At 39.1% G+C, this 25,294-nt stretch overlaps 1 protein-coding gene and 1 pseudogene across 1 annotated transcript; one reads left to right on the forward strand and one right to left on the reverse strand.

Annotated features, from left to right (window-relative positions):
• Positions 1 to 8,646: 8,646 nt before the first annotated feature.
• LOC119820877 lies at positions 8,647 to 9,379 on the reverse strand (annotated as a pseudogene).
• Positions 9,380 to 12,334: 2,955 nt separating this feature from the next.
• Positions 12,335 to 23,943, forward strand: LOC119820865 (zinc finger protein 54-like). Its single transcript, XM_038339542.1, has 6 exons — positions 12,335 to 12,590; positions 15,195 to 15,277; positions 15,998 to 16,099; positions 18,046 to 18,100; positions 20,001 to 20,127; positions 22,048 to 23,943. The coding sequence occupies exons 4-6, from the start codon at positions 18,050 to 18,052 to the stop codon at positions 23,349 to 23,351; spliced, it is 1,482 nt and encodes a 493-aa protein (XP_038195470.1). The 5' UTR covers positions 12,335 to 12,590; positions 15,195 to 15,277; positions 15,998 to 16,099; positions 18,046 to 18,049; the 3' UTR covers positions 23,352 to 23,943.
• The last annotated feature ends 1,351 nt before the right edge of the window (positions 23,944 to 25,294 follow it).

A 25,294-nucleotide genomic window follows, 5' to 3' on the forward strand; every position in this document is an offset into this window, starting at 1 on the left:
AGAGCAGTGGGAATGAAGACTTGTTTTGGTTAGTGTGCCTCTGGTGTTTCCATGTCCAGCAATTTTTAGGCAGGTAACCAATACTACATTTCATTTAATATCTCTGGTATCTGTTAGCAGCGTTATTTACCTGCTGTGGAATACCACTGTTGAAAGTTTTAAAAATTACATTTCCTTTTAACTTGTAAGACAGTGAGGTTTCATAAGACTTCCTCATACACCTTTTATTTTGGTTAACCCACCCACTATCCTTTGTTTTTGCCCCTTCCCCAGTTAAATCTCTAGTACACATTATCCAATGATAGGTGTTCTCCTATCCTCTCATATTTTTTCTTTGCTTCCAAAATGATAGAATCCCATCTAACTTTGCAGGAACAACATGTCATTTTAGTTGACCTTTCTGCAGCACTCACTCATCTGCAACACTACTGGGTAGTTTGGATGTAGTTGACCTCCATAACTGTTAGTGACACTATTAAGAGGTGTGGCTTTGTTGGAGTAGGTGTGTCCTGTTGAGGGAAGTATGTCACTAGAGGTGGGCTCTGAGCTCTCATATATGCTCAAGATACCATCCAGTGTCAGAGTCCACTTCCTATTGCCTTCTGATGAAGATGTAGCCAGCACTTTATTTTCCTGCACACTGCCATGCTGCCCACCAAGATAATAATGGACTAAACCTCTGAACTGTATGTCAGTTACCCCAATAAACGTTTTCTTTGTAAGAGCTATTATGGTCATGATGTCTCTTCACAGCAATAGAAACCTGAACTAAGACAAAGTGCAATGCATATTTAAACTGTTTTACCACCATGATTCCCACTGTCTAATTTCATATAACCTGTATTCTACTATGTAACCTGTCTTCCTGCACCTACACTACTGGTCCACTTCTAGATTCCTGGCTTCTATATGTAGTCTTGCTAGACTGCAAAAAAAAAAAAAAAAAAAAATTGAAGCCAGGACACAAAGTTTTGCTTATCCATGTGTCAGTTGATGGGCATCTAAGGTGATGCCATTTCCTATACACTGCCAACAAAGCATCAGTGAACATTATAGGCAAGTGTTCATTGAAAAGGTGGCAAGTCCCCAGATATCAGGAGACATATGGATATCAGGGATATAGATATGAATGAAGAAAATTAATCAAAAAGATTATTTCTAATGTAGTCACACTTTATGATAAATTTTCTAAATCTGTTTAAAACAGGATGACACAATAGTGTCACAAGCATATATATGAAAAGACATAAATTTAATGTCTGGATACAGTTATTGATCTGCTAAGGATGCTGTGTTCATATCCCACAGGACAACAGGATACATGTACCAGAAGGAAAATTCATGATGAGGAATATGATTTTAAATGCTGTACCTGTAAATCATGCTAAAGACTGATACTGAATCAATTCTGTGTGTATTGGGGCCTTACATGACTCTATTATAACAGGCTCAGTTGGGATGTTTAAACTTTAGGTCGAATGATACGTTAAAGAAAAGGGGGGTAGCTATGAAAGCAAAATTCATGACTGGTCTTATAGGTAAAGAGTTTTGTTTTTTTCTGCAGTAAGAAGAAGTGTAACAACTGATGCTTTGTTGGCAGTGTATAGGAAATGGCATCACCTTAGATGCCCATCAACTGACACATGGATAAGCAAAACTTTGTGTCCTGGCTTCAATTTTTTTTTTTTTTTTTTTTTTTTTTTTTTTTTTTTTTTTTTTTGCAGTCTAGCAAGACTACATATAGAAGCCAGGAATCTAGAAGTGGACCAGTAGTGTAGGTGCAGGAAGACAGGTTACATAGTAGAATACAGGTTATATGAAATTAGACAGTGGGAATCATACCTGCTCAGGGTGGTTATTGTGTTATCATCTAACTTTTAGATTAAACCCATCCATCTTGGAGGAAGCTCCTTAAACCAGGGTATTAAAAGAGAGGGAAAGGAATAGGATGCTCTAAGACAGTGTTTCTCAAGCTTCCTGATGTAACCCTTTAATACAGTTCCTCATGGTGATGCTCAACCATAAAATTATTTTGTTGTTCCTTCAAAACTGTAATTTTGCCACTGTTATGAATTTTAATGTAAACATCTGATAAACAGGGTATCTGATATGGAACCCTAAAGGGATCATTATGTAAGGGTTGAGTGTCCTGGCTTAAAGGGGAGGGGAAATATTTCATCCTGTAGAAAACCTCCTGAAGCTCAGAAATAGACAACTTTATACCTTCAGGACATGGTCACATAAACTGGCAAGACTCACTAGTGCCCCGCCCCCCACCTCCAGCATACTTAATGAGGAAGGACTGCTGATACTGTGAGACAACTGAGCTGCACAGAAGGTACTTAGACCAGACACCAGGCAGACACCAGTAAAGCTGCCTAGACAAGACAAGACAAGCTGCCTGGAAGAGGTAGTAAGTGGCTTGCTAGACACTTCAACTTCTCTTTAGCTGCTTGGAACCTTTCTCCTCTCACTTTCCTCCCACCAAGTGCTTCCATATACCCTTTCTGCTCTCTTAAATCCATTACTTCTTTACTAATTGTTATTGTATACATATATGTCTATGTATATAAATATATATTCCTAAATAAACTAAGTCCATCCAGCATACGTACTTGTAAATATGTTTGGAAAATTGACCATTTGGTATTGAATAACCGGTAGGTGTGCTCTTTGCTGGTTGAGACTATTCCTCCTACTACCACCATTCCTCAGTTGCCTGTAGTTCTCTATGTAGAGTTGTGGCCTTGTAGACTTTTCCCTATCTACTTTGGTATGTTCATTGTTTTTGCCTTTGCTCGGTTCACTTTGGGACAGTCATGCTGTTAAGATTTTGTGGATGTAGCTTCTGGCATTTCTAGGTTTAATGAGGAAGAATTCAATGGTCAAGTAGATAGGATGACCCATTCTGTGTCTAGTCATCCTCCTTTCCCAGCCATTCCTGTCTTTGCCCAGGGGCCCATGAACAAAGAAGCCATGGTGGCAGAGATGGAGATCTTGCTTGTGTTCAGCAACATGGAATTCAACTCATAAAGGTCGACCTGGCTACAGCTACTCCTGAGTGCCAAGCCTGCCCATAGCAGAGACCACCATTCAGTCCCATATATGGCACAGTTTCCCAGGGTGAGCAGCCAGCCAGCTGGTGGCAGTTTGACTACATTTTAGACTTGTTGTCCTTACTGGAGTAGATATTTATTCTGCTTATTCATCTGCCTTTTATGCATGGGATTCTTCTGCCAAAATTATGGTCTGTAGGCTTACATAATTCCTTATCCACCATGATGGTATTCCACAAACTATTGCTTCTGACCAAGCAACTCATTTCACAGCAGAGAAATGCAACAGTGGGCCCACAATCATGGAATCCAATAGGTCTTACCATGTTCCTCACCATCCTGAAGCAGTTAAATATATAGAAAGAAATAGCTTTTTTTAATGAATTTATTTATTTATTAAAAATTTCCACCTCCTCCCATTTCCCTCCCACTCTCTCTACTCCCCCTCCTTCCTCCCTCTCCAGTCTTAAGAGAAGTCAAAGTGCCCTGCCCTGTGGGAAGTCCAAGGCCCTTCCCCCTCCATCCATATCTAGGAAGGTGTGCATCCAAGCAGACTAGTCTCTCAAAAAGCCAGTACATGCAGTAGAATCAAAACCCAGCACCATTATCATTGGCTTCTCAGTCAACCCTCATTGTCAGCCACATTCAGAGAGTCCAGTCTGATCATATGCTTGTTCAGTTCCAGTCCAGCTGGCCTTGATGAGCTCCCATTAGATCAGTCCCACCATCTCTGTGGGTGGATGCACTCCTCGCCGTCCTGACTTGCTTGCTCATGTTCTTCTTCCTTCTGCTCTTCATCTGGACCTTGGGAGCTCAGTCCAGTGCTCCAGTGTGGGTCTCTGTCTCTATCTCCATCCATCGCCAGATGAAGGTTCTATGGTGATGTGCAAGATATTCATCAGTGTGGCTATTTACTCTATAATCTAAAACAAAATGATAAAGTTACCATTAATTTCCAGTAGACCCTTGTGGAGGTAAATGAGACTGTTGGACTCAACCTCAGTCATGATGAAATGGTAATTGCCCCAATTTTACACAGTTGCTTGTTCTTAGTACTTTCTGGACTGTTATGATTCTTGTCGAAGCCCGTGCTGGCCCCAACATAGATAACTATTTTCCTTAACTAGACTGGAACGGAGTCGTGAGGAGTAATCAGACACAGCTCACACGGTCGTCCTTGAAGGGCAAGATCTGATCCTTCATTTATTCTCCAAACAGTTTATATATCATCACAATAATTGAGTGGGAAAACACATTAGGCTGTATCCTAGGTAACCAGGTGAATGGCCTTCTGTCACGTACACATCTACCTGTTTGCGAGTATGCTAGCTGTCATGTAGGCCATGAATTAGCATCTCTATAAAACATCCTTCAAATTAGGAAAGGAAGGAGCACCAAACATCCTGATCAGCTTCAGCTAACACCTCTCCTCAGGTGATCTACATTAATAACAAAAGAAAGTAGGAGCAGCACATCCAGGCTGTTGTTAGGCTGAGACAGCTTATCTGCAAAGCTACGTGACCACCTCAGACTGGGCCTACAGCTCTTGTGCCATACTGAAATATGGGCCTACAGATTCTGTTATTATTCACTATGCACTGCAAGAGATAGTGAATAGCTTCTTTCCACAAGGTTGAGAGTAGTACAAATTTGATCATTATAAATGTGAATATTTACATGGCAGATAAACAACATAATCATTAACAAAATACCAGTAGGTTCTGCCCTTGGACCTATACTTACTTCTCAAGCCTCAGTTTTTGATCACAGTAAAGATTCCTATCTATGGTGCAGTCTTCAAATTCAAGAGAGTGGTTGGTTATATCAATGAACAGTCCTGCCAGTATTGCAACTGTGCACACATCTTGGCTAGTAGATTGGTACTGTAAGATGCACAGCCCAGGGGTAAGTAAGACATCATTTCTCTGCAAACAGCCTGTACAGGACTTTACAGTATTACAAAAGCTAGCCAAATGGGAGAGTTTTCTAGTCAGTTCAAGATTACTCTCTTTATCCTGCCACAAAAATGTTTGGTGTCTTTAGCAACACCATGCAATTATGGCGGCAAGACCACTAGCAAGGACCATTTTTGTTTGGGATGACAGTGGGACCTCCTTGTCCAATAATTCTTAGAAAAATAACCAGTACCTGTAACAGAGAGTTGCATTTAATAGCCCTGTGACTGGGAACAGCATTGTTCACTCATTTGGGATACCTCTGCTCAAATTTTTTAAAATTATATTTCATCTTAACTTGTGAGACAATGGGATTTCATAAGTCTTCTTCATACATCTTTCCTTTTGACTTTCCCTCTCTTCCTCCTTTCTTTGTGTCTCATCCCCAGTTAAACATTAGCACATATTCAGTACTGCATTCTTTTATAGCGCATATATTCTACTATCTTCTCTTATTTTATTTTTTACTTGAGTTGCAAAATGATCAGCTCCAATGTAGCTTCTTCATAGACATCTCATTTAAGTTGACATGCCTTAATTAGTGTTTCTATTGCTGTGATGAAACACCATGACCAAAAAGCAAGTTGGGAAGGACAGGGGTTTGTTCAGCTTACACTTCAGCATTGCTGTTCATTACTAAAGGAAATCAAAATAGGAATTTTAAAAGGGCAGAAACATGGAGCTGATGCAGAGGCCATTGATGGGTGATGTTTACTGACTTGCTTTCCTTGACTTGCTCAGCCCGCTTTTATTTTTTTATAAAACTGAGGATCACAAGCCCAAAGATAGTACTACCAACTATGAGCTACTCCCTTCCACAGTGATACTTATTTGAGAAAATGCCCTACAACTGGATCTCAGAGAGGCATTTCCTCAACTGAGGCTCCTTCATCTCAGATGAGTCTAGCTTGTGTCAATATAACACACAAAACCAGCCTATAATAACCTTTCAGCATCCTCCTCTTTTTGCTACTACTCTACTATATGTTTGAACCATTCAGCCCCCAGGATTCTCACTTTCTAATATCACCTATATTCTACTATTTACCCTCTCTTCATGTATCTATCCACTAATGGTCCATTTCTAGATTCCTGACTTTTACATGTGGTCTTTCTAGAATGCACAAACAAAAATTTCAAGCCAAGAGACACATTTTCATTTTTTTAGTGTTAGGTGATAGCCATCTATGTTTATTACACATCCTAGATGCTCTAAATAAAGTAGCAATGAACATGATGGTTAGGTGCTCATTGAAAAGATGGTAAGTCTTTTGATTTTCTACCCTTGAGTGTTTATTGTGCATCAGCTTCATTTGAGAATAAAAGCTTTCATTTTGGAGGAAGCACCAAAAACCAAAAGAAGTATAGGAATTTGATGAAAGAAGTAAGCTAAGAAGTAGACAATTTAATAGCTTCAGGAAGTTGCGGAAACCGACAAGACTCATTAGTAACTGCCAACCTCAAGCATAAATAATGGGTAAGGGCTGCTGACACTGTCAGACAAGCTGAGCTGCACAGAAGATGCTCATACCAACCATTAGGCAGACACCAGTCAAGTTGCCTGGGCCAGACAAGACAAGACAAGACAAGACAAGACAAGACAAGACAAGACAAGACAAGACAAGACAAGACAAGTTGCCTGGAGGAGGTACTGAGTGGCTTGGAAGACACTTCCAACCTCCTTTGAGCTGCCTGTAAGCTGTGCAGTGATCCCCAGGTTTCCAGCCTCATTAGCGCTCACCCTCACAGGATGATGCAGCTATCATTTAGTTCTTTGTGCTTCTATAAGTAACTCCTCACCCCACTTTTGTAAGTCACCCCAATAAAACTCACTGGTCCACTGGATTTAGGAATGACTCAGTGCTTAAGAACATTGTCTGGTTTTTCAGAAGATTCACTTTGAATTCCTAGCACCCTCACACGGGCAGGTCTGTAACTTCAACTCCAGGGCATCCAGTGCCCTCTTCTGGGAACAGACACGGTGCACAGACATACATGCAAACAAGATTTCCCTAAAAAAGGAAACAATCACTATTGGTTCACCAAGTTAGACTTTGTTGCTTTCCACTTGGTTTGTCCTTGTTCCCACAGGAATACTGTCACATATCAGTATTATAATTCGACTACACAATACTTTTCTTCTTTCATTTTTTCATTTTTATTAGAACATCTAGACTGATGTCAAAAGTTTATTCTATAATTCTCATTCCCACAGCAGTGTATAACCACATATGCTAACATTAGGTTATCATTTCCTTTACTGATGATGGACATTGTAATTAGGGCAGTATGGAAACTTAAATGCATCCTAGTCTGCATTTCCTGATGGGTATAAAACTTTTGAATGTTAGTTTTGGTTTTACTTTGGTTTATTGATGTTTGTTCACTTGCTTTATTTTTTTACATTTAAAAATTTGACTTCACTATATAATTAGAACATTTCTCTTCCTACTTTCCTCCATTCAAACCCTTCCTTTTTTTTAAAGGAATATAAAACTATTTATTGACCACTGTTCACCATTATTTACAATAAAGTAAATATACAGTTGGATGACATTCTGATACTACAAAGTTACTTTTCTAGCTCATTAAACGAGAACCCAAATACTGAAAAGATTGATACTACCAGTAAGGAATGAGACAGGGTAAAGAAAAAGCATGCAAGTCAATAGTTTATATTACCAAATTTTGTTCATTTATGTCAGCAGGTCTGAAATTGCCAACATCGTCTCTAACCATGATTCTATTTCCACAGCAAACAGATATTTCACACATCATAACCTTTTAATAGATTTCAACTTTCTACAAAGGAATGGTTCACTAGAGGAACCTTACATGCCTAGTTGTCTTTTTGCTTAGTTTTTAGAGACAGGACTCTCTGTATAGCCCTGGCTGACCTGAAACTCAATAGACCCGGCTGATCTAGTCTAAATCAGAGACCTATCTGCCTCCAAAGTACTGGGATTAAAGGCACATGTCACTACACCCAGCATAAGTCTTGTTATTATTAAGTCATAGTGCTACTTTGTCTAATTCCATTTTCTGAAGGGGTAAGTTTGTAAGAGCAAAATTTTGTAAACAAACTACTGTATGTGATAATAGATAAATTCTGATGTGGTTGCTTTAAAACTATCCAGTAAATTACAGAACTGTATACTTGATCTGAAAGGTTATGGTTTCAGGAAAATGTTCACAAGGGAGGAATCTCAACACATGTTTCATCTACAGTTTTTGAGTATTGAAAACAAGACAAAATGAAAAACAGTTACATAAGGGTCTTATGCACACACAAGCTTACAAACAAAAAACCCAGAATGGTCCTTCTGTGTCCCAGTTAAAAATAAGTTCTGATTGAGTAATGACTGTAAAATCTCCCCAGCATTTAAGAAAAGCTGTTCTTCAAAGCCAAGGAAATACAACACAGTATCAAACATTCTACTGTTAAAAGAAACAACTACAGAAAGCTTTTATTTGCTCAAAGGAATCAGTGCCTTTTGATGCAGAACAAAACCCAAAAATATCCCAACTACTGTCAATACTTTCAAAACCAGCATATCAAACTCGATTTTCATTAGAACGCTATTTTTTCCACACTAGTAATTCAAAACTCATGATCCAGATACATATATAAACAATTATTGAGCCTCGTCTTCCGGACAAGAATGCCAAGTCAGCCTTTCTTCATAAAAGGCGATGACAGCCGGGCGGTGGTGGCGCACGCCTTTAATCCCAGCACTTGGGAGGCAGAGGCAGGCGGATCTCTGTGAGTTCGAGACCAGCCTGGTCTACAAGAGCTAGTTCCAGGACAGGCTCCAAAGCCACAGAGAAACCCTGTCTCGAAAAACCAAAAAAAAAAAAAAAAAAAAAAAAAAGGCAATGACAATCTGAGGACAATTCATATTTGCCTCCTTTGCCAGCACCAAGTCCGCCTCAGCTGAGTCCTTCATTTCATAAGAAACATTAATTCTCCACTGCTGTCTGTGGCACCGATTATTCGTTCAGGATCAAGACCTCTGGCGAAACCCTTTGGTTTGTCGGCAGCGTCTCTTGTCTTCTTCCATTTGCTATCATCAGATTCACTGTCAGATAAAGATTTCCTTTTTGTATCATCTTTTTCTTTACCAGCTTTTTGAGAATTAAGAAATGCTTCAATTAATTCTGGACAATCTAAATTTTCTTCTGGTTCCCGAGTATTATCAGCATCTGTGAACCCCTTCCACTTGAGGAAATACTCCACCTTCCCATTCACTACACGCCGGTCCAGTACTTTTTCTACCACAAATTCTTCAGGCTCTAACTCTTCAACTTTTTTACTCTTTCCATTCTGTTTCTTTCCCGTTTTTTCAATGTACTTTTATTGGAGGCCATTTAAAAAAAAAAATCGAAGACTTGAAGAGTTCACTGCTCGGATGCTCTGGGCCGCGGATCCTACAGAGTCTCCCGGCAGCGCGTCTTAGCTCAGCCACATCCCCAAACCCTTCCTTAAGTCCCTCCCTGCTCTTTCAAATTCATAGCCTCTTTTTCATTAGCAATATTGCATATGTATGTATGTCTACATACATATTTTCTTAAATAAACTGCTCAGTCCATAAAATATTACTTGTATGAATGTTTTCAAGGCTGAACATTTGGTATTTAGACATGTAGTTGTGCTCGTCCTTGGCAGAGACTATTTCTGCAGCTCCCAACATTCTCCTATATTGTCTATTTTTTCCTCTGTAGGGCTCAGGCCAGTGGGTCTTTCCTTATCCATTTTAGCAAGCCCATAGTTTATAACCATGTTCAGATCCTGTTTGGGTGGTCATGTAGGTGAAATTTTATGGACATAGCTTCTGGAGACACAACCTTAAAATCTCACATTAAATTCTATGATTCTATGGTTCTTACAATATTTATTCCCCCTCTTCAAAAATGGTCCTTGAGCCTTGATTAAAGGAGAGTTTTGTAGATATATCCATTGGGCTTGGTCTCCATAACTCTGGATTTTCATTAGTTGTAGTTATTTTGTAGCAGACTCTGTTGCAAAGAGAAGTTTCCTTGATGAGGGTGGAGACTACGTTTATCTGTGGGGTTATGCTGGTTTAGAAGAACTGGATCTTGGTTATTCTCTAACATTCTTAACTTCCCCAGCACCAAGTAGGTAGCCAGGTGTCTAGTACCAATTATGGTTTCTATTTTTGTTACAAAAGCCTTAAGTCCAATTAGAGAGCTGTTTGTTAACAATAAGGCATGGCTGCCACTACTGCACTCTTAGGGTTATTGTACCATGAAGACCACTGATGTGGGTCATAGGCATTATAGCTGGGTAGGACTGTTCTTTGGCTTTCTCCATTGGAAGCTTGCATTGTACTTCTGGTACCTTAAAAGCTATTCTACAAGAAGGTGTTTTCTTTGTTTCCAGACAGGGTCTCTCTGTGTATTACCGACTGTTCGAGACACTCTTTGTAGATCAGGATGGCTTTGACCTCAGAGATCTCCTTGTTCCTGGATTTTGAGAGCTGGATTCATAGGCTTGTAAGATCTTGCCCAACTATACATCACTTTTTGTTATCATGTCTTGACAATTACCCAAGGTACCTTCACCACATACTTGATAGTCATGAGTAAACAAATGGGTCTTTTGTCTATTAACATTAAATTTTCAACTCCACTAAATTACAAACTTTAATTAAAATAGACGAGTATATATAATACATGAAACTAAAAGAAGAAGAAATAAATAATGGAAGCAAAACTACAAGTAGCAATGAGCTAGAACCAGGAATGCCCCCCCCTCCAAAAAAAAAACCCCAATACCAGGACCATATCGACAGGATTCTATCAGAACTTCAAAGAACTAACAGCAAAGCTACTTTAAATACTTTTTGACAAGAAAGGAAGACTTCCTGACTCTTAATATTACCTGACATTAAACCAGATAATGATACAACCAAAAAGAAATTACAGACTGATATGGTCACTTAAAAAGTGTGTATTGGGCTGGAGAGATGGCTCAGTGGTTAAGAGCATTGCCTGCTCTTCCAAAGGTCCTGAGTTCAATTCCCAGCAACCATATGGTGGCTCACAACCATCTGTAATGAGGTCTGGTGCCCTCTTCTGGCCTGCAGACATACACACAGACAGAATATTGTATACATAATGAATAAATAAACATTAAAAAAGTCTTATGCTATAAAAAAGTGTGTTATTAACTATTTCACATACACACAGCATGTTCCTTAAATACTGCCCACTCTCGCCTCCTGCCTCTCTGCTATGGGTCCACAATTCCAACAAATTTATTGTGTTCATCTCCTTTCATTTCGCTTGGGATCCCCTGAGATTAACCAGGGCCATCTGTGAGACTGTGGGTTTGGAGCTATGTGTTTGAGCCTGCTGGACTCAGCAGAGTACTACAGTTAAATGTAGTGATTCTTCTCCTACAATCCATCCATAGCCAACATTTGAGAGGTAAAGAGTGGGCCTTGTGAGCCTTTCCTGCTCTTAGATTAATTTGATCTAGTGTGAGGACAATGCAGGTAAGTACAGCTGCTGTTGGTTACTGATTACAGCAGCTGTATGGAGTCTAAAGAATGGCATGTCTTAGCTCTTCCTCCTCTTTCCCTTATTTCCTTTCCTCCTCTTTGTCAATGGTTCTAGAGTCACAGACTTTCTTAGGATTGGGACCACACACCTCCTTTATTTTCTAAATCTTGGACAGCAAGACACTCTTCATTCATCACTGAGTAAAACAACAACAACAACAACAACAACAAAAACCACAAACTATGCTTTATCTCAAAGCACCTTAAGCATGCATTATAGAAGACAAACTCCTTTCTGAGTGAATAAAATGACAAGACCACCTTCTAGGGGGTGAGAGCAGAACAGCGCGGGATGAACTCAGCCCTGGGATGTTAGCGATGGACTGACCTGACTTCTTGAGACACCTATTTTTTTTTTTTAATCCAGGACACAGTTGCAAATTTTGGTTTTCACTTGTCATATTTTTGTTGGCGAAGGGATGCTGGCATCTGAATCTAGCGTATTATCGTTTGGATAAATACGCCCGGGAGGGTGATAGTCAGGTCGAGGTTAGGCTGCCTGTCGTTTATTTGAAGGGGTCAGAACTCCCTGTGGGGTCAAGTAAAGCCGTGCAGCGTCCTCCTACATCCAGTTCTGGTTTAGGCTTGGCAGCAAGCTGAGCAAATCAGGTCCAGGGCAGCCCGAGACACAGCGGCAGGTTCAGGGGGGCGGAGACACTCACCCGGAAACAGAGGTTGAAAGAGGTCGTTGGCAGTTGTTGAGGTAGTGGGAGGGCTTAGAGGCATGACGTAAGCGGAAGCTGGGAAGGGGCTTTACTGATAAATTGGGCGGAAGAGCCGAAGCCTGAAGTACCCAGCGCTGGTTCCCCGTCGTTGCTCGGGGACCTGCACCGTCGGGGATCGAGTGGTGCAGACCTGGGAGCGGAGGACACTGCCGGGTGTCTCGGGGACTCGAAAACTCCCGGAGCCGCAGTCTCCGCGGGGCGGCCTGGGAAAGTCAGCAGTCAGCAGCGCAGTGGCGGGAACCGCAACCCGGCGGCCCTGGAACCTCCCAGGTCAGAGGAGCATCCTGATTTTAATTCATCGTCTCTGGTCGCCGAAATGGTGTTATAAAAATAATTGAGTAGAATATTTAAATTTATTTGTTGATGCTTGCAAAGGCGTTTCTCTTTGCTATGATTGTAAGAACAAAGCTCTCGAAATTTATATCATCCCTGTTAATTTCTGTGTTCTACCTGGTACTTAGCATTCCGGCAGAGCTTTTTGATATTAGTCATGAGAGGACGTGGAAGGGTTTTTCAGCGCAAGGACATCTTTGCAGTCAGGTGTGAAGGAACACAACAAAGGCACACCATGCAACAAACCTAATGCCAGAAATTTATTGGGGAAAAACAGACTGGTGGCTACACTGAAAGGGAAGAGAGACAGTGGAAGGCTGGGCAGAGGTTGGGCTTCTATAGTATCTTTGGATCATGTGCAGGGTGATAGTGGAAATGTACAGTGGGGCCTGAAGTATTACTTAATGCTGAAATGGTGACTATCTATTAACAGTTAATCACGGGGCTTGCTTTCCGGGTTGTAAGCCTCTTGAGGCACAGGCTTGGCTAGACCCCGCCCTACCCGCCCATTCCCCCAGAATGCTCTAAGGGTCGTAAGTGCCTTTTTTAGTCCCTTCAGGCAGGAGAGTAGCCAGGCCCCAATTTACAGCGGGAAATGCCCAGTACCTGGCCACAAAATTCCAGTAATCCCTGAGTTTGCCCCAAGATCAGGCCACAAATTCTCTCCAATCCCAGGTCACCCTGGAAAGCTCTGTCCCTCTTCACCCTCCCCTAAAATACTATATCAATACAATTTCCTGCTTAGTTCTTTGCTGAATCTCCTCAGAGCAGAGGCTGTGTTTTTCCCTCCCAGTAAATCTCTTCTGTGAGTTTTGTTTTTCAGTTTGGCTTTGTGGTATTCCTTGATTCCCAGCTGCCAGGATACCTTTCCCTTCAGAGCTGCAAGGCCTGCATTGGGTAGTGCTTTCCCTTTCTACTGTAACACTTGCACCAGTCTCGGAGTTCTGGGGAAGGACAGGGGCAGAGTCATTTTCCACTGGCCTGTTAACCTACATAATGGCCTGCAGATTGAACTGAATCTGAAATATATTTTTTCAAGTTTCACAGATATGGTTTTAAACTTTTAACATTTACTACTAAAGTTTGTATCCGACATTAATTTTTCCCTCGGAGATGTTTGCACTCTGATATGTAAATACAGCATTCTGAAAAATGTCTTTGCCAGGCTTGGTGGTATACACATGGAATCCCAGCAGTGGGAAAGCAAAGGAAGGCAGATTGCAGTGAGTTGAAGGCCAGTAATATGTACATAGTGACTTCCAGGACAATCCGAGCTACATGGTGAGATCCTGTCTCAAAAAAAGAAGAAAACAAGAAAAAAGAAATGTGTATTTTTGTGCTGAGGTCTTAATGTACAGATTAGAACCAGGAAAAGCACAGTCTGCTGTTTGAAGGTCTCAGGTCAGTCTTTTCACAGCTAAAAAGGGCATTATAGTGCCAGTTGGTGGTGGCACAGGCCTTTGATCCGGCACTTAGGAGGCAGAGGCAGGTAGATCTCTGTGAGTTCAAGGCCAGCCTGGTCTACAAGAGTTTGTTCCAGGACAGGCTCCAAAGCTACAGAGAAACCCTGTCTTGAAAAATCAAAAGAAGAAAAAAAAAGGGCATGGGCATTATAAACCTGGTCGGGGGAGTGGCACATGCCCTTAACTCCAGCACTTTGGTGGCAGAGACAGGTGAATCTTGGAGTTGCTTGCCATCCTGATCTACAGAGTAAGTCTAAGGCTAACGAGGGGTATAACAGAGGAACCCCATGGTGGGGGAGGAAGAGAAGGAAAGAAAGGCTATGGCTTATTAGATAAGGTTCCTTCTGAAGCTATGTGGCACCCCCCTGACTCTACCTACTCTTTTTCTATATTTTTGTTTGGATTTCCTGCATGGCTTTATTCTGCTAAGCAATTGGTCCAAAGAACTGTATTCATCAACCAGTAAAAGCAACACATATACAGAAGGACATCCCACATCATCTCTCCTTTTCTGCCTAATTAAAAGGGAAGGTTTTAACTTTAACATAGTAAAATTACATATAACAAAAACAGGTATCAAGCAAGAATTACAGTTACAATATTTAGTCTATTTATATCTAACAAAAATAAGAAAAATATACTATCATCTATTTTATATTTGTGAGTCTAAAATTTCATATCTCATTTATTTTTTAGTATAACTAAGGAAAACTATAACTATCGGTCTTCAACACTTTAAAGACCCCAGAAGGATATATTACCTAAGTTAACAAGAAGTGCATTATAAGCGACTTCCAGTACTCTAGAATTGACAGAGACATCTCACTGCCTGTGCAGTCTTCCAAAGTTCTTCTGTATTGTTGCAGCATCTGTCTTCAGCCTCCTGCCTTATATTCTCTCTGCCCAACTATATCACTTCCTCTCTGTACTGGTTTCCAGACCTCTGTGGTTAACTAGTGGCTAATTCTGCCCTCTGATATTCAGGCAAGCTTTATTTGTTAGAGTACAAACAAAAGATCACCACAGTACTGTGTCAGAAATCCAAGTGCTTCCTGAACAATCTCTTAATCATGTACAGGGTTCACTGATCACCCAGACCTGCTCACCTGTGCAGCAGAACAAAGGGCCTGGAAGGAGAGGAGACAGCAGCTAAGGATGCAGGTATGGTAGAGGGACTGGTGAAGGGGAGGAAAGGGGATCAAGTAAATGTGGAAGTGGGACAAGAAATCAGTTTTACCACTTCCAGTTTCACTCAAAATTATTCTGGAGACTTCCACTGAGAAAAATGTCTGGATTTTCAAAATATAAGCATGAGAAGACTTTCTACAGAAGAAAATTTTATTTGGTTATGCATGTGACTGATGCTGTCCTTATTCATTCACTTCACTGATTATGTTTCATACCATTTTTAAATCATTTTATTCCTTGATTTTTATATATTATAAAAACAATGAAAATTAATACCTCTAAGTTTATTTATTGTTTTCAGAATTTTTGAGCTTTGGTATTCTAACATTCTCTACCTTTTAGTGTTTTTGTCTTCATTCCTGAAAATAATGCCAGCATGGTTTTGACCAGGAAGTATCCTGCTAAACTCCATTTGTACTGTCTTCTATTGTCTGTCGAAAATTATGCTAAATATTTAGAATGCAGTAAGGACCTATGCTGATTTCGTAAAGTACTGGTTGTAGGTTCTCCTCCAAGATCCCTGACTTCAGTAGCTCTAGGGAAACTGACAAGGTTTCCAGTCCCAGGCATGTTTTTCCTCTCATTGGAATGATCTTAATCCAGCTAGAAGCTGTTGGTTACCACCAAGGTTTGTGTGCCACTCTTGCACCCTTAGGGCTGTCATTCAGTTTGGATAATTTTTGTTGTTCATAGGTGTCATAGCTGGGTTGGACTATTGGGTGGCTCCCTCCTTTGGAAGCTTGGATGTTGCCTTCTGGCACCATGAAAGCTAGTCCCCAGGCATGAAGCTTTAAGGTCAGTTCCATCTTGAGTTCTCTAGGGACTCAGCCTCTGCCTCTAATTGGCAACCATGGGCAATAGCAATACCGTATAATGTTTTGGAGGTCTCTTGCACAGCTGTGACCAACAACTTCTAAGCATGCTTCTTACCCTTGGTGTTGGTCATCTTGTTAGAAAATCTATGACTCTTGTGAGGAGTTGTAGTGTAAATTCTATTTGGTCTTAATAATAAATTCTGGAGTCAGATATAGAGGTTAATGTTGAAAGATCAGAAAAGCAGAGAAGCCACTCACTAGAAAGTTTTTACCTCTACCATTGTTCAGACCAAAAGGGCGATCCTGTCTCTATGGATCCTCAGACTAAATGCTCTGTTAATGAAATTTCAGATTGAACGCTGTCTCCATGAAACCTCAGACTGAAGAATGCTCTGAGCTCCTGTCTCCCCCTGCCTTATTTTCTCCTCTCCTCCCAGCCATATCACTCCTGTCTCCACCTCCCTAGCGCTGGGATTAAAGGCCTGGGATCCAGAGTGCTAGGATCAAATGTGTGAACTCTTTCTCTTTCAGACTGAGCTCAAGTAGCCCAGTGTGACCTTGAACTCACAGAAATCTGTCTCTCTCCTGAGTGCTGGGATTAAAGGTGTGTGCTACTACTGCCTAGCCTCTAGACCTAACTAGTGTGCTACCTCTGCACTCTGATATTCAGGCAAGCTATGTTTGGTACAGCACAAACAAAATATCACCACAAGGAACCTCATCAGTGCAGTTGGAAAATTTTCATTTATACTCTAAATGTGTATGCTGACTGAGATTTGTATGTACTATAGACATTTTTTGGTGAATGGATAATAGTCAAGGAATAAATGAATTCCTTATGAGTTTTCCAGACATCCTTTTTGTTACCTTCCTTCTTTTGTGTTTATTGCTGTCCCTTCCTCATAATTATATCCTCACCCCTGTTTTTTATTTTTCCCTTCAGATTTTGTTCCCCGTTACTCCTGTCTCTATCACTACCCCACACTCCATAATGCTGTCCTTTTACTTTCCTGGTTACTGCAGTCACTCCAGGTTGTGGACTCCATCTGAAGATTTGAAGCTAGGAACTTCCTAGGAAAGAGAACAAACATTGTCTGTGTTTCTGGGTCCAGGTTACCTCACTCAATATGATCTTTTCTAGGTCCATCCATTTACCTGCAAAGATCATGATTTCCAATTTTTTACAGCTCAATACAATTCCATAGTGTATGTGTACCATATTTTCACTATCCATTTGTCAGTGAAGGACACTTAGGTTGTTTTCCTTTTTGTACGTTGAGCAGCAATGAGTGTGTGTGAGCCAGGATGTCAAGTCCATTCAGCATATGCTGAGGAATGGAACAACTGAGCCATGTGCTGAAGTTATTTAGTTTGAAAGTTTGTTTATTTAATTGAGGACTCTGTATTTTGATTTTTAGTGTGGCTAGTTTTTTTGCTCGTGGCATTTTTATTTCCAGTGGTTTTATTTTTATGTTGTTGCTGATTGAATTATTCATAGTATTCTTCTTCCTTCTTTTTGAGAAACTGGCTTGCTGTATTGCTTATAGGTGCGCTCTCCAGTTTTCCTGCATTTATCTATTCTTCACATGAAATTTATTCTTTCCCATGTTCTCTTGGATTATTCCTCTGATTCTCCTGTGCATATTTTACCTCTAATGTATTTGATAAAATCAATTTTGTTAATTGGTGACTATCTTGAATATATTTATATTTCCATCAATTTTAAGAGAGTAGTTTTCCTTCTGCAACAAGATGCTTGGTGGTTATTTTCTCTCCAAGTTTCAAATCTCTTTCCATGCTCTCTTGTCTTTGGGATCATTGATTAGACACCTGCTCATATTCTTCTGGTTGGGTATTTTCATGTGGTTTGACATTGTTCTCTGTTTTCAGTACTATTCCTTCAGTATGACCCCCTTCATTTGATAGGGAAATGAGCTATGTATTCATTGTTCCTGAAAGAGAAACTCAAAGAAGAGAAACAGTAAGTAATGGCTGATGGTCCAATACGCATATATTAGGTTTTTCTGCCTTTGATAAAATTATAAAATTTTATTATGAACAATTCTGCAAATAGACACACCATAAAATCTCTCATTGAAGTTCAGCAGACAAAAGGACGGTACAACTCAGAGTACTTTTATATAGTCAACATAGGGAAGCTCTGGAGCGTTACATGGGATTTTATATTTTCACTATTGAATGTATTTTGATTTTCTTATCCACCACCAAAAGCCCAAAAACCTTTGACAGAATTAGAACTAGAAAAGCCTTTAACTTTAAATCCTTTTTCATAATTGGTATTCATTACCTACATTCCATCACTGATAATTTAACCTTTTCTGTTCGCTTTTGTTCTTTTGTTCTTTTCTGTTCTTTATGTTATACTGTGCCCTTATATATATTGTTTATATATATATAAACACACACACACACACACACACACACACATACATATATATATATATATATATATATATATATATATATATATATATATTTGGGTAGATTCTGCATATGAGCAAAAATGTGGTGTGGTGTCTTCTTCTAAAAGTATATGACTGTACTTAATAGTATACATTTTGGGTCCATCCATTTTCTCTCAATTTTGTTTTGTTTTGTTTTTGATTTTGTTTTTGTTTTTTGAGACAGGATTTCTCTGTAGCTTTGGAGCCTGTCCTGGAACTAGCTCTTATAGACCAGGCTGGCTTTGAACTCACAGAGGTCCACCTGCTTCTGCCTCCTGAGTGCTTGGATTAAAGGCAAGCACGACCACCACCGGCTGCAAATTTGTATTTTTCTCTTCAGCTGAATAGTATTTTATACAGTTTTCATTATTCATTCATCTGTTCATAGATAATTAGTTTGATTCCAATACTTTTCTTTGGTGATTATAATAGCAGTAAACATGGGGTATAAATATCTCTGTAGTGGGGTGTATTGTTCTCTGGTTATATGGCCAGGAGTGAAAGAACCGGGTCATGTTAGTTCTCTCATCAAATTTTTCAAAAATCTCCAAACTGATTCACATAATGACTGTATTAATTTGCATCTTCCCCTCCATCAACAGTGAATCAGACTTCCCTTCTCTCGATGTGTCATTGAACATTTATTCTTGGGTTAGTTGATGACAGCTATTCTGTCTGGGGTGAGGCCGTATATTGCCAAGTAGTTTTCATTTGCATTTCTATGGTGGCCCTTTTAGGATCCGAAATGCTTTTGCAATGTTTATTGGCCGCTTGAGTGGTCTTTGGTCTTGAAATAGTGTCTATTTAGTTTATTTGCCCATTTGTTGATTTGTAGTTTTATTTCCTCAGTATTTAATTAATTTCTGTTAAATTCTTGCTGTGAGCTTTATCCAAAATGTCAATGATAAAAATTTTCTTAGCTATTGCTTAAACATTTTTTGATGTGGTTTGGACTTCCCTTGATTTTTATTACTCTTCAGAAGTGAAGTGAAATATTCTCAAAAACCTCCGAAATGGTTATTTGTCTCTTGGCTTATGCATATTCTTAGGGAAATTATAGACTACATGCAATATGGCCAATGCAGATTTTTCTATCTATTTGTAGTGGCCCAAAAATTCTCATAAAATTATTTTCCTTCTGAGACATGTCTGCTGTGATCCTGTGTAACATAAACACAGCATCTGTAACAGATAGATAATGGTTTCCAGACCTTAAATGTATTTCTTGTTTCATGTATACTGCTTGTAAGACTATTTCATCCTGTCTTCACAGAGTTAGAACATTCATGATAGAGTGTGACTATATTGGACATCATCTGTTTCAGTAATTATCTTTGTTTATGCACATTCTGTTTCCATATATTCAGGAAAGCACTTCCAGGTAGCACATGGTTAAACCATACCTTTTTATTTCAGGGTCTGTTGACATTCAGGGATGTAGCTGTGAACTTCTCACAGGAGGAGTGGGAATGCCTGGACTCTGCTCAGAGGGCTTTGTGCATTGATGTGATGTTGGAGAATTATAACAACCTGATCTTTGTGGGTGAGAATGTTTTGCTTGTTGAATTCCGAACCTATCTTTTGTGTGTTCTGATTTCATAGGATGTTAAGATGTTCTTCATAGGATGTGTTAAGCTGTACTGAAAACAACAACAACAACAACAAAAACCAAGAGAAGACAAGGCAATGTTTAGTAGTAGAAAGAACTTTTTCAATGCTTTTCAGGTTTCCCTTTCCATTTTCCACTTTCAGAGGTGCCACTCACTCTTCGTTTTGGTTCTAAGATTCATCCATAACCTCAATAGCATATACTATTTCCACAATATCTTAAATCTCCATATCTGTTATTGCAATTGACATCGTTTTAATTCTGAGAAAAATTTAAGATATACAAACTGAAAATACTAAATACCCTGAAGATTTTGAAAATAATTTTCAGTTGAGAAATCCTGCTTAAATTCTTCTGCTTTGTGGGTTTTTTGTTTTGTTTTGTTTTTGTTGTGTTTGTTTTTGTTTTTCAAGACAGGGTTTCTCTGTAGCTTTGGAGCTTGTCCTGAAACTAGCTCTTGTAGACCAGGCTGACTTTGAACTCACAGAGATTAAGCTCCCTCTGCTTCCCGAGTGCTAGGATTAAAGACTGCACCACCACCACCACCACCCGGCTTCTGCTTTTTATTTTTATGTACTCAGCTCAGAACTACTATAGACTTTGTATTCTTTCTAAAAGTTCTAGCATGGATCATGGGCTACCTGAAAGAACATGTGGATTATTGTATGCAAAAATGATCACCTGGAACGTGAAGAGGAGAAAGTTGCCATAACTAGGGTGGGCTAGTCAATGAGCAGGACAACAGTGATGACTTAAGTGAAAGAGAAAGCAAGAGCTGAGAATGTTTTTGTGATGTTCAATTCCACTTGAAAGGATTTCTGATCATTTAACTTAGTATAGTGTCCTGGCCCCAGGATGCATCCTGCCTGTTGTAATAACTGTTAGAAGGTATTGTGTCTTATTACATCTGAATTATGGTGACTTAATACTAGTACAAAATGCAGTTTTACTGACTATGCTGAAATCAGGTCTGCATGATTTGACAAAATTTTAAGTCTAACGTGAATCTATGAAGTAGGATTATTCTGTAATTTCCTTCCTTGTATATATATCGTCATATTACATCCTTTATTTTCTTGCCGGTGGAAAACACACAGACACCCTTCTGAGAAATAATCTCAGAAGTCAATGTACAGAGTGGACGTGAGAATAACTCTATGAGGAAAGTTAAGAAATACAGCAGTGTGTAGAGCTCAGGCAGTGGAGGATAGAAAAAAAGCGATAACTTCCCATGACATCCCTGCCTCACACAATCTACAGTCTCTGATGTCTGGCAGAATATTGTCTTTGCATCCATTCCTTTTAAAGAATCTATTGTGTTTTTCTAGAAAGAAAAGTAAACCCTGTGATACTTTTAAGTAAGACTTTAATCTTTAAAGGAATTGGGTCTTTTGAATAGTCCTCTACATTGCCCATCACGTAGTATGTATAACCACTGTAAACCTGGGTTTGTTTTAAACTCTTCTTCATCAATTTCTGAGAAGAAATATTTAAAGATAGAGGTATATATTCTAAATACAACCACTCAGGGATCTCTATCTCAAAGTTAGCTCATGACCCTCAGTTATTTTTTTCCATCTTTTTCCCACTTAGAGATTTTGGATAAAGATCTCTTATAAATCACTGACCTTTAAAGGCTGTCATGCTGTTTTTGTGATAATCTATATAATTATAGTGAATGTCCATTACTGTGAGCATATGTATTTAAATTTCTTTATAAATAAATATATATATGTATATACATATATAATTATGCAAGTTGACTTATTTTAAAGGAGAACTTAAGGAGAAGTTATCTATCATATGTATATAATTGGAACAAGCTTTATTAATCTGAATTGTACTCATTTTCAGAGAACTATTGCATATGTGATCCTGTCCATCAACATGTGAAGATTGGAAAGCAGTCTAAAGACTTTGAGAAATCATTAAGTTTGTGTTCCAACATTACTCAAAATAAGAGACTCTACACTGCAAACAAAGAGCACAGTCAGGGAGAATATGACTATTTCAGCTCTGCAAACAATTTTTTGCAACAACCAATCTATATTAGAGAGACACCACACCATCGTGGGAAATGTAAGAAATTTGTCCACACTGCCTCAAGCCTCACTCTACATCAAAGAATTCATTCTGGAATTAAATCCTACAATTACATTATTTGTGAAAAATCCTTTATCCAGCATGCAGGTCTTAAAATGCATCAAACACTTCATACTGGGGAAAAAACTTACAAATGCAAAGAATGTGGAAAGTCTTTTCTTGACTTATCTCATCTTAACAGGCATTACAGAATCCATGCTGGTGAAAGGCCTTACAAATGTGAGGTATGTGACAAATTCTTTACCTTGAACTCAACCCTTAGAAGACATCAGAAAATTCATACTGGAGAGAAACCTTACAAATGTATGGAATGTGACAAGTCCTTTGCCCGGGACTCACATCTTAGAACACATCAGAGAGTTCATACTGGAGAGCGACCTTACATTTGTCAGGAATGTGGCAAATCTTTTGCCCAATCTTCCGGTTTAAGGACACATCAAAAAATTCATATTGGAGAGAAACTTCACAGATGCAAATACTGTGACAAATCATTTACCCATACTGTAAGTCTTAAAGTACATCAGAGAGTTCATACTGGAGAGAGACCTTACAGTTGTAAGGACTGTGACAAATCCTTTACTACTTGCTCACATCTTAAAAGACACCAGAGCATTCATACTGGAGAGAAACCTTACAAATGTAAGGAATGTGACAAGTCTTTTACTAGCTGCTCATATTTTAGAGAACATCAGAGAAGTCATACTGGAGAGAAACTTCACAAATGCAAACACTGTGCCATGTCCTTTACCCACGTTGTAAGTCTTAGAATACATCAGAGAATTCATACTGGAGAAAGACCATACAGTTGTAAGGAATGTGACAAAGCCTTTACCAATTGCTCAGATCTTAAAAGACATCAGAGAGTTCATACTGGGGAGAAACCTTACAAATGTGTGGAATGTGGCAGATCCTTTACCCTTTGCGCAAATCTTAGAAGACATCGGAGAGTTCACACTGGAGAGAGACATTACAAATATATGGAATGTGACAAGTCCTTTACCCACGACTCAAAATGTAGAAAACGTCATAGAGTTATTACTGGACGGAGAACTTAAAATTGTTAGGAATGTGGCAACTCTTTTACCTACTCTTTTGGTTTAAGGAGACATCAGAAAATCCATAATGGAGAGAAACCACACAAAGACAGATGCATCCTCTGCCAGATTTCAGATCTTAGGAGATATTAGAAAATTCATAATGGAGAGAAACATACCATTTGAAAAATGTAACATAGCATTTTCTGATATTCTCTTCTTATAAATCATAACAGTATGCAAAATAGGAACATAAGAAACTTGTGAAAGTCTTTAGGAAACTTTTACATTTTAAAGAATATCATAGAGATTATATTAAAATATAATTCTAAATGCAAATGCAATGATGGGAAAGCTTTTTATTTTTTTTAACATGTATGCATGCTTTGCCTGCAGTTAGTCTGTGCACTATGTGTCTGCCTGATGTAGGACAGAAGGGGTCATCTGATCCCCTGAAACTGGAATTACAGATCATTGTGAACTGCCATGCCTGTGTTGGCAATGAACACTGTTCTTCAGGAAGAGCAACCAATGCTCTTGCCCACTTAGCCATGTCTGTGGCCCCTGGTTTAAAAAAAAAATGTAATAAAAACATTTATCTTGTTCTACAATTGAAAAATCTTATTACTGCCAGGTATGGTAGTGCACTCAGGATGCAGAGGTAAAATGATATCTGTGAGTCAGAGAACATCTTCAACTTCATGCTGAGTTTCAGGACAGCTCAGACTTCAGAACCTCTTTGTCAAAAGAAAACAACAACAAAATTCTAATAGAATTACATAGAAAATATCACAAAACCTTTCATTTTCTTTCTAATTTTGCTATACACTACAAAACTCATACTTCTGAGAAACCATATAAAAGTAGAGAGTATAGACTCCCCATGTCAATTGGAAATTATAGCTCCCTAAATGCCTTGAATTTGACAAACCCTTCATATACTGCTGAAATTGCAGAGATTAAAGAAAATTCACAATTAAAAAAAACATTGATAAATTCTTTTATTCACCTTCCAATTCTTCATGCTAGAGTCAGACCATACAAATAGCAAGAAAGGAACTAACTGTGAAGATGTAGGATGTGATTGTGACATCACCGGAATGCTGACATACAACTTAATCATTCCCAAAGGCTAAGGATTGTGATACACCATCCCAGCTCTCTGGAGGCATAGAAAGGTGTATTCCTGTGATTTCTAGGGCAGCATTGTCTACATTGCAAATTCCAAGTCAGCCAGAGCTATACAGGAAATCCTATCTTGAAAAACCAAAATAAGATCAAGAAAGAAATCCTGACCAGATGCAGGACTTCATTTTGAACTACTGAAGAAAACTTGGGAAGAATTTACTTGAAACTCTATAATAAAATGATATAATTTCTGTTAACTGCCAGTACACCTTCTCTGACGTAAAGGAGACCTGTAGGACCCACCCTCAACTATGTTGAAATGGTAGTTGCCCCAATCTTACACAGTTGCTTTTTCTTAGTCTCAAATAGTTATTAATCTCTGCATTCCCACTACCTATTGCAGGAGAAGACTTCTTTCACCAATGTTGAGAATAGTATGAAGTTATCATCTTAAACATGAATATTTAGATGGCAGATTAATGCTTATGATTGTTAATCAAATCATCAATAGAGTTCCAACCTACAACCTATAGGTCTCAATGTTTTTGTTTTTTTGTTTTACCATGGCATGAATTCCTCTCTGTGTTACAGGTTTGAAATCCAATCAAGAGAAAGTTTGTTTATGTTCATTAATATCGGTGCCAGTTTTGCACCCACATCTTGGCTGACAAGTTTTTATTGTAACATGTATGGTCCAGGGCTAAGTAAGACCACTGACATCATTTCTGTGAGAACAGCATTCACAGGACCTTACAGTGCCACAAAGACTAGCCAGCAGGGAATTTTGCCTGGTATGTTCAATATTGCTCTCTGTCTTGCGGTGTCAAAGTGTTTGG

This window comes from Arvicola amphibius, chromosome 8 (assembly GCF_903992535.2).
Source record: "Arvicola amphibius chromosome 8, mArvAmp1.2, whole genome shotgun sequence".
NCBI lineage: Eukaryota > Metazoa > Chordata > Mammalia > Rodentia > Cricetidae > Arvicola > Arvicola amphibius.

Bases quoted from the DNA above. Each gene is read 5' to 3' on its own strand.
- LOC119820865 (XM_038339542.1), top strand. From the start codon at position 18,050: ATGAGCTATGTATTCATTGTTCCTGAAAGAGAAACTCAAAGAAGAGAA. The intron at 18,101-20,000 runs GTAAGTAATGGC...TTTTTATTTCAG, and splicing joins AAACTCAAAGAAGAGAAACA to GGTCTGTTGACATTCAGGGA. The intron at 20,128-22,047 runs GTGAGAATGTTT...ACTCATTTTCAG, and splicing joins TAACAACCTGATCTTTGTGG to AGAACTATTGCATATGTGAT.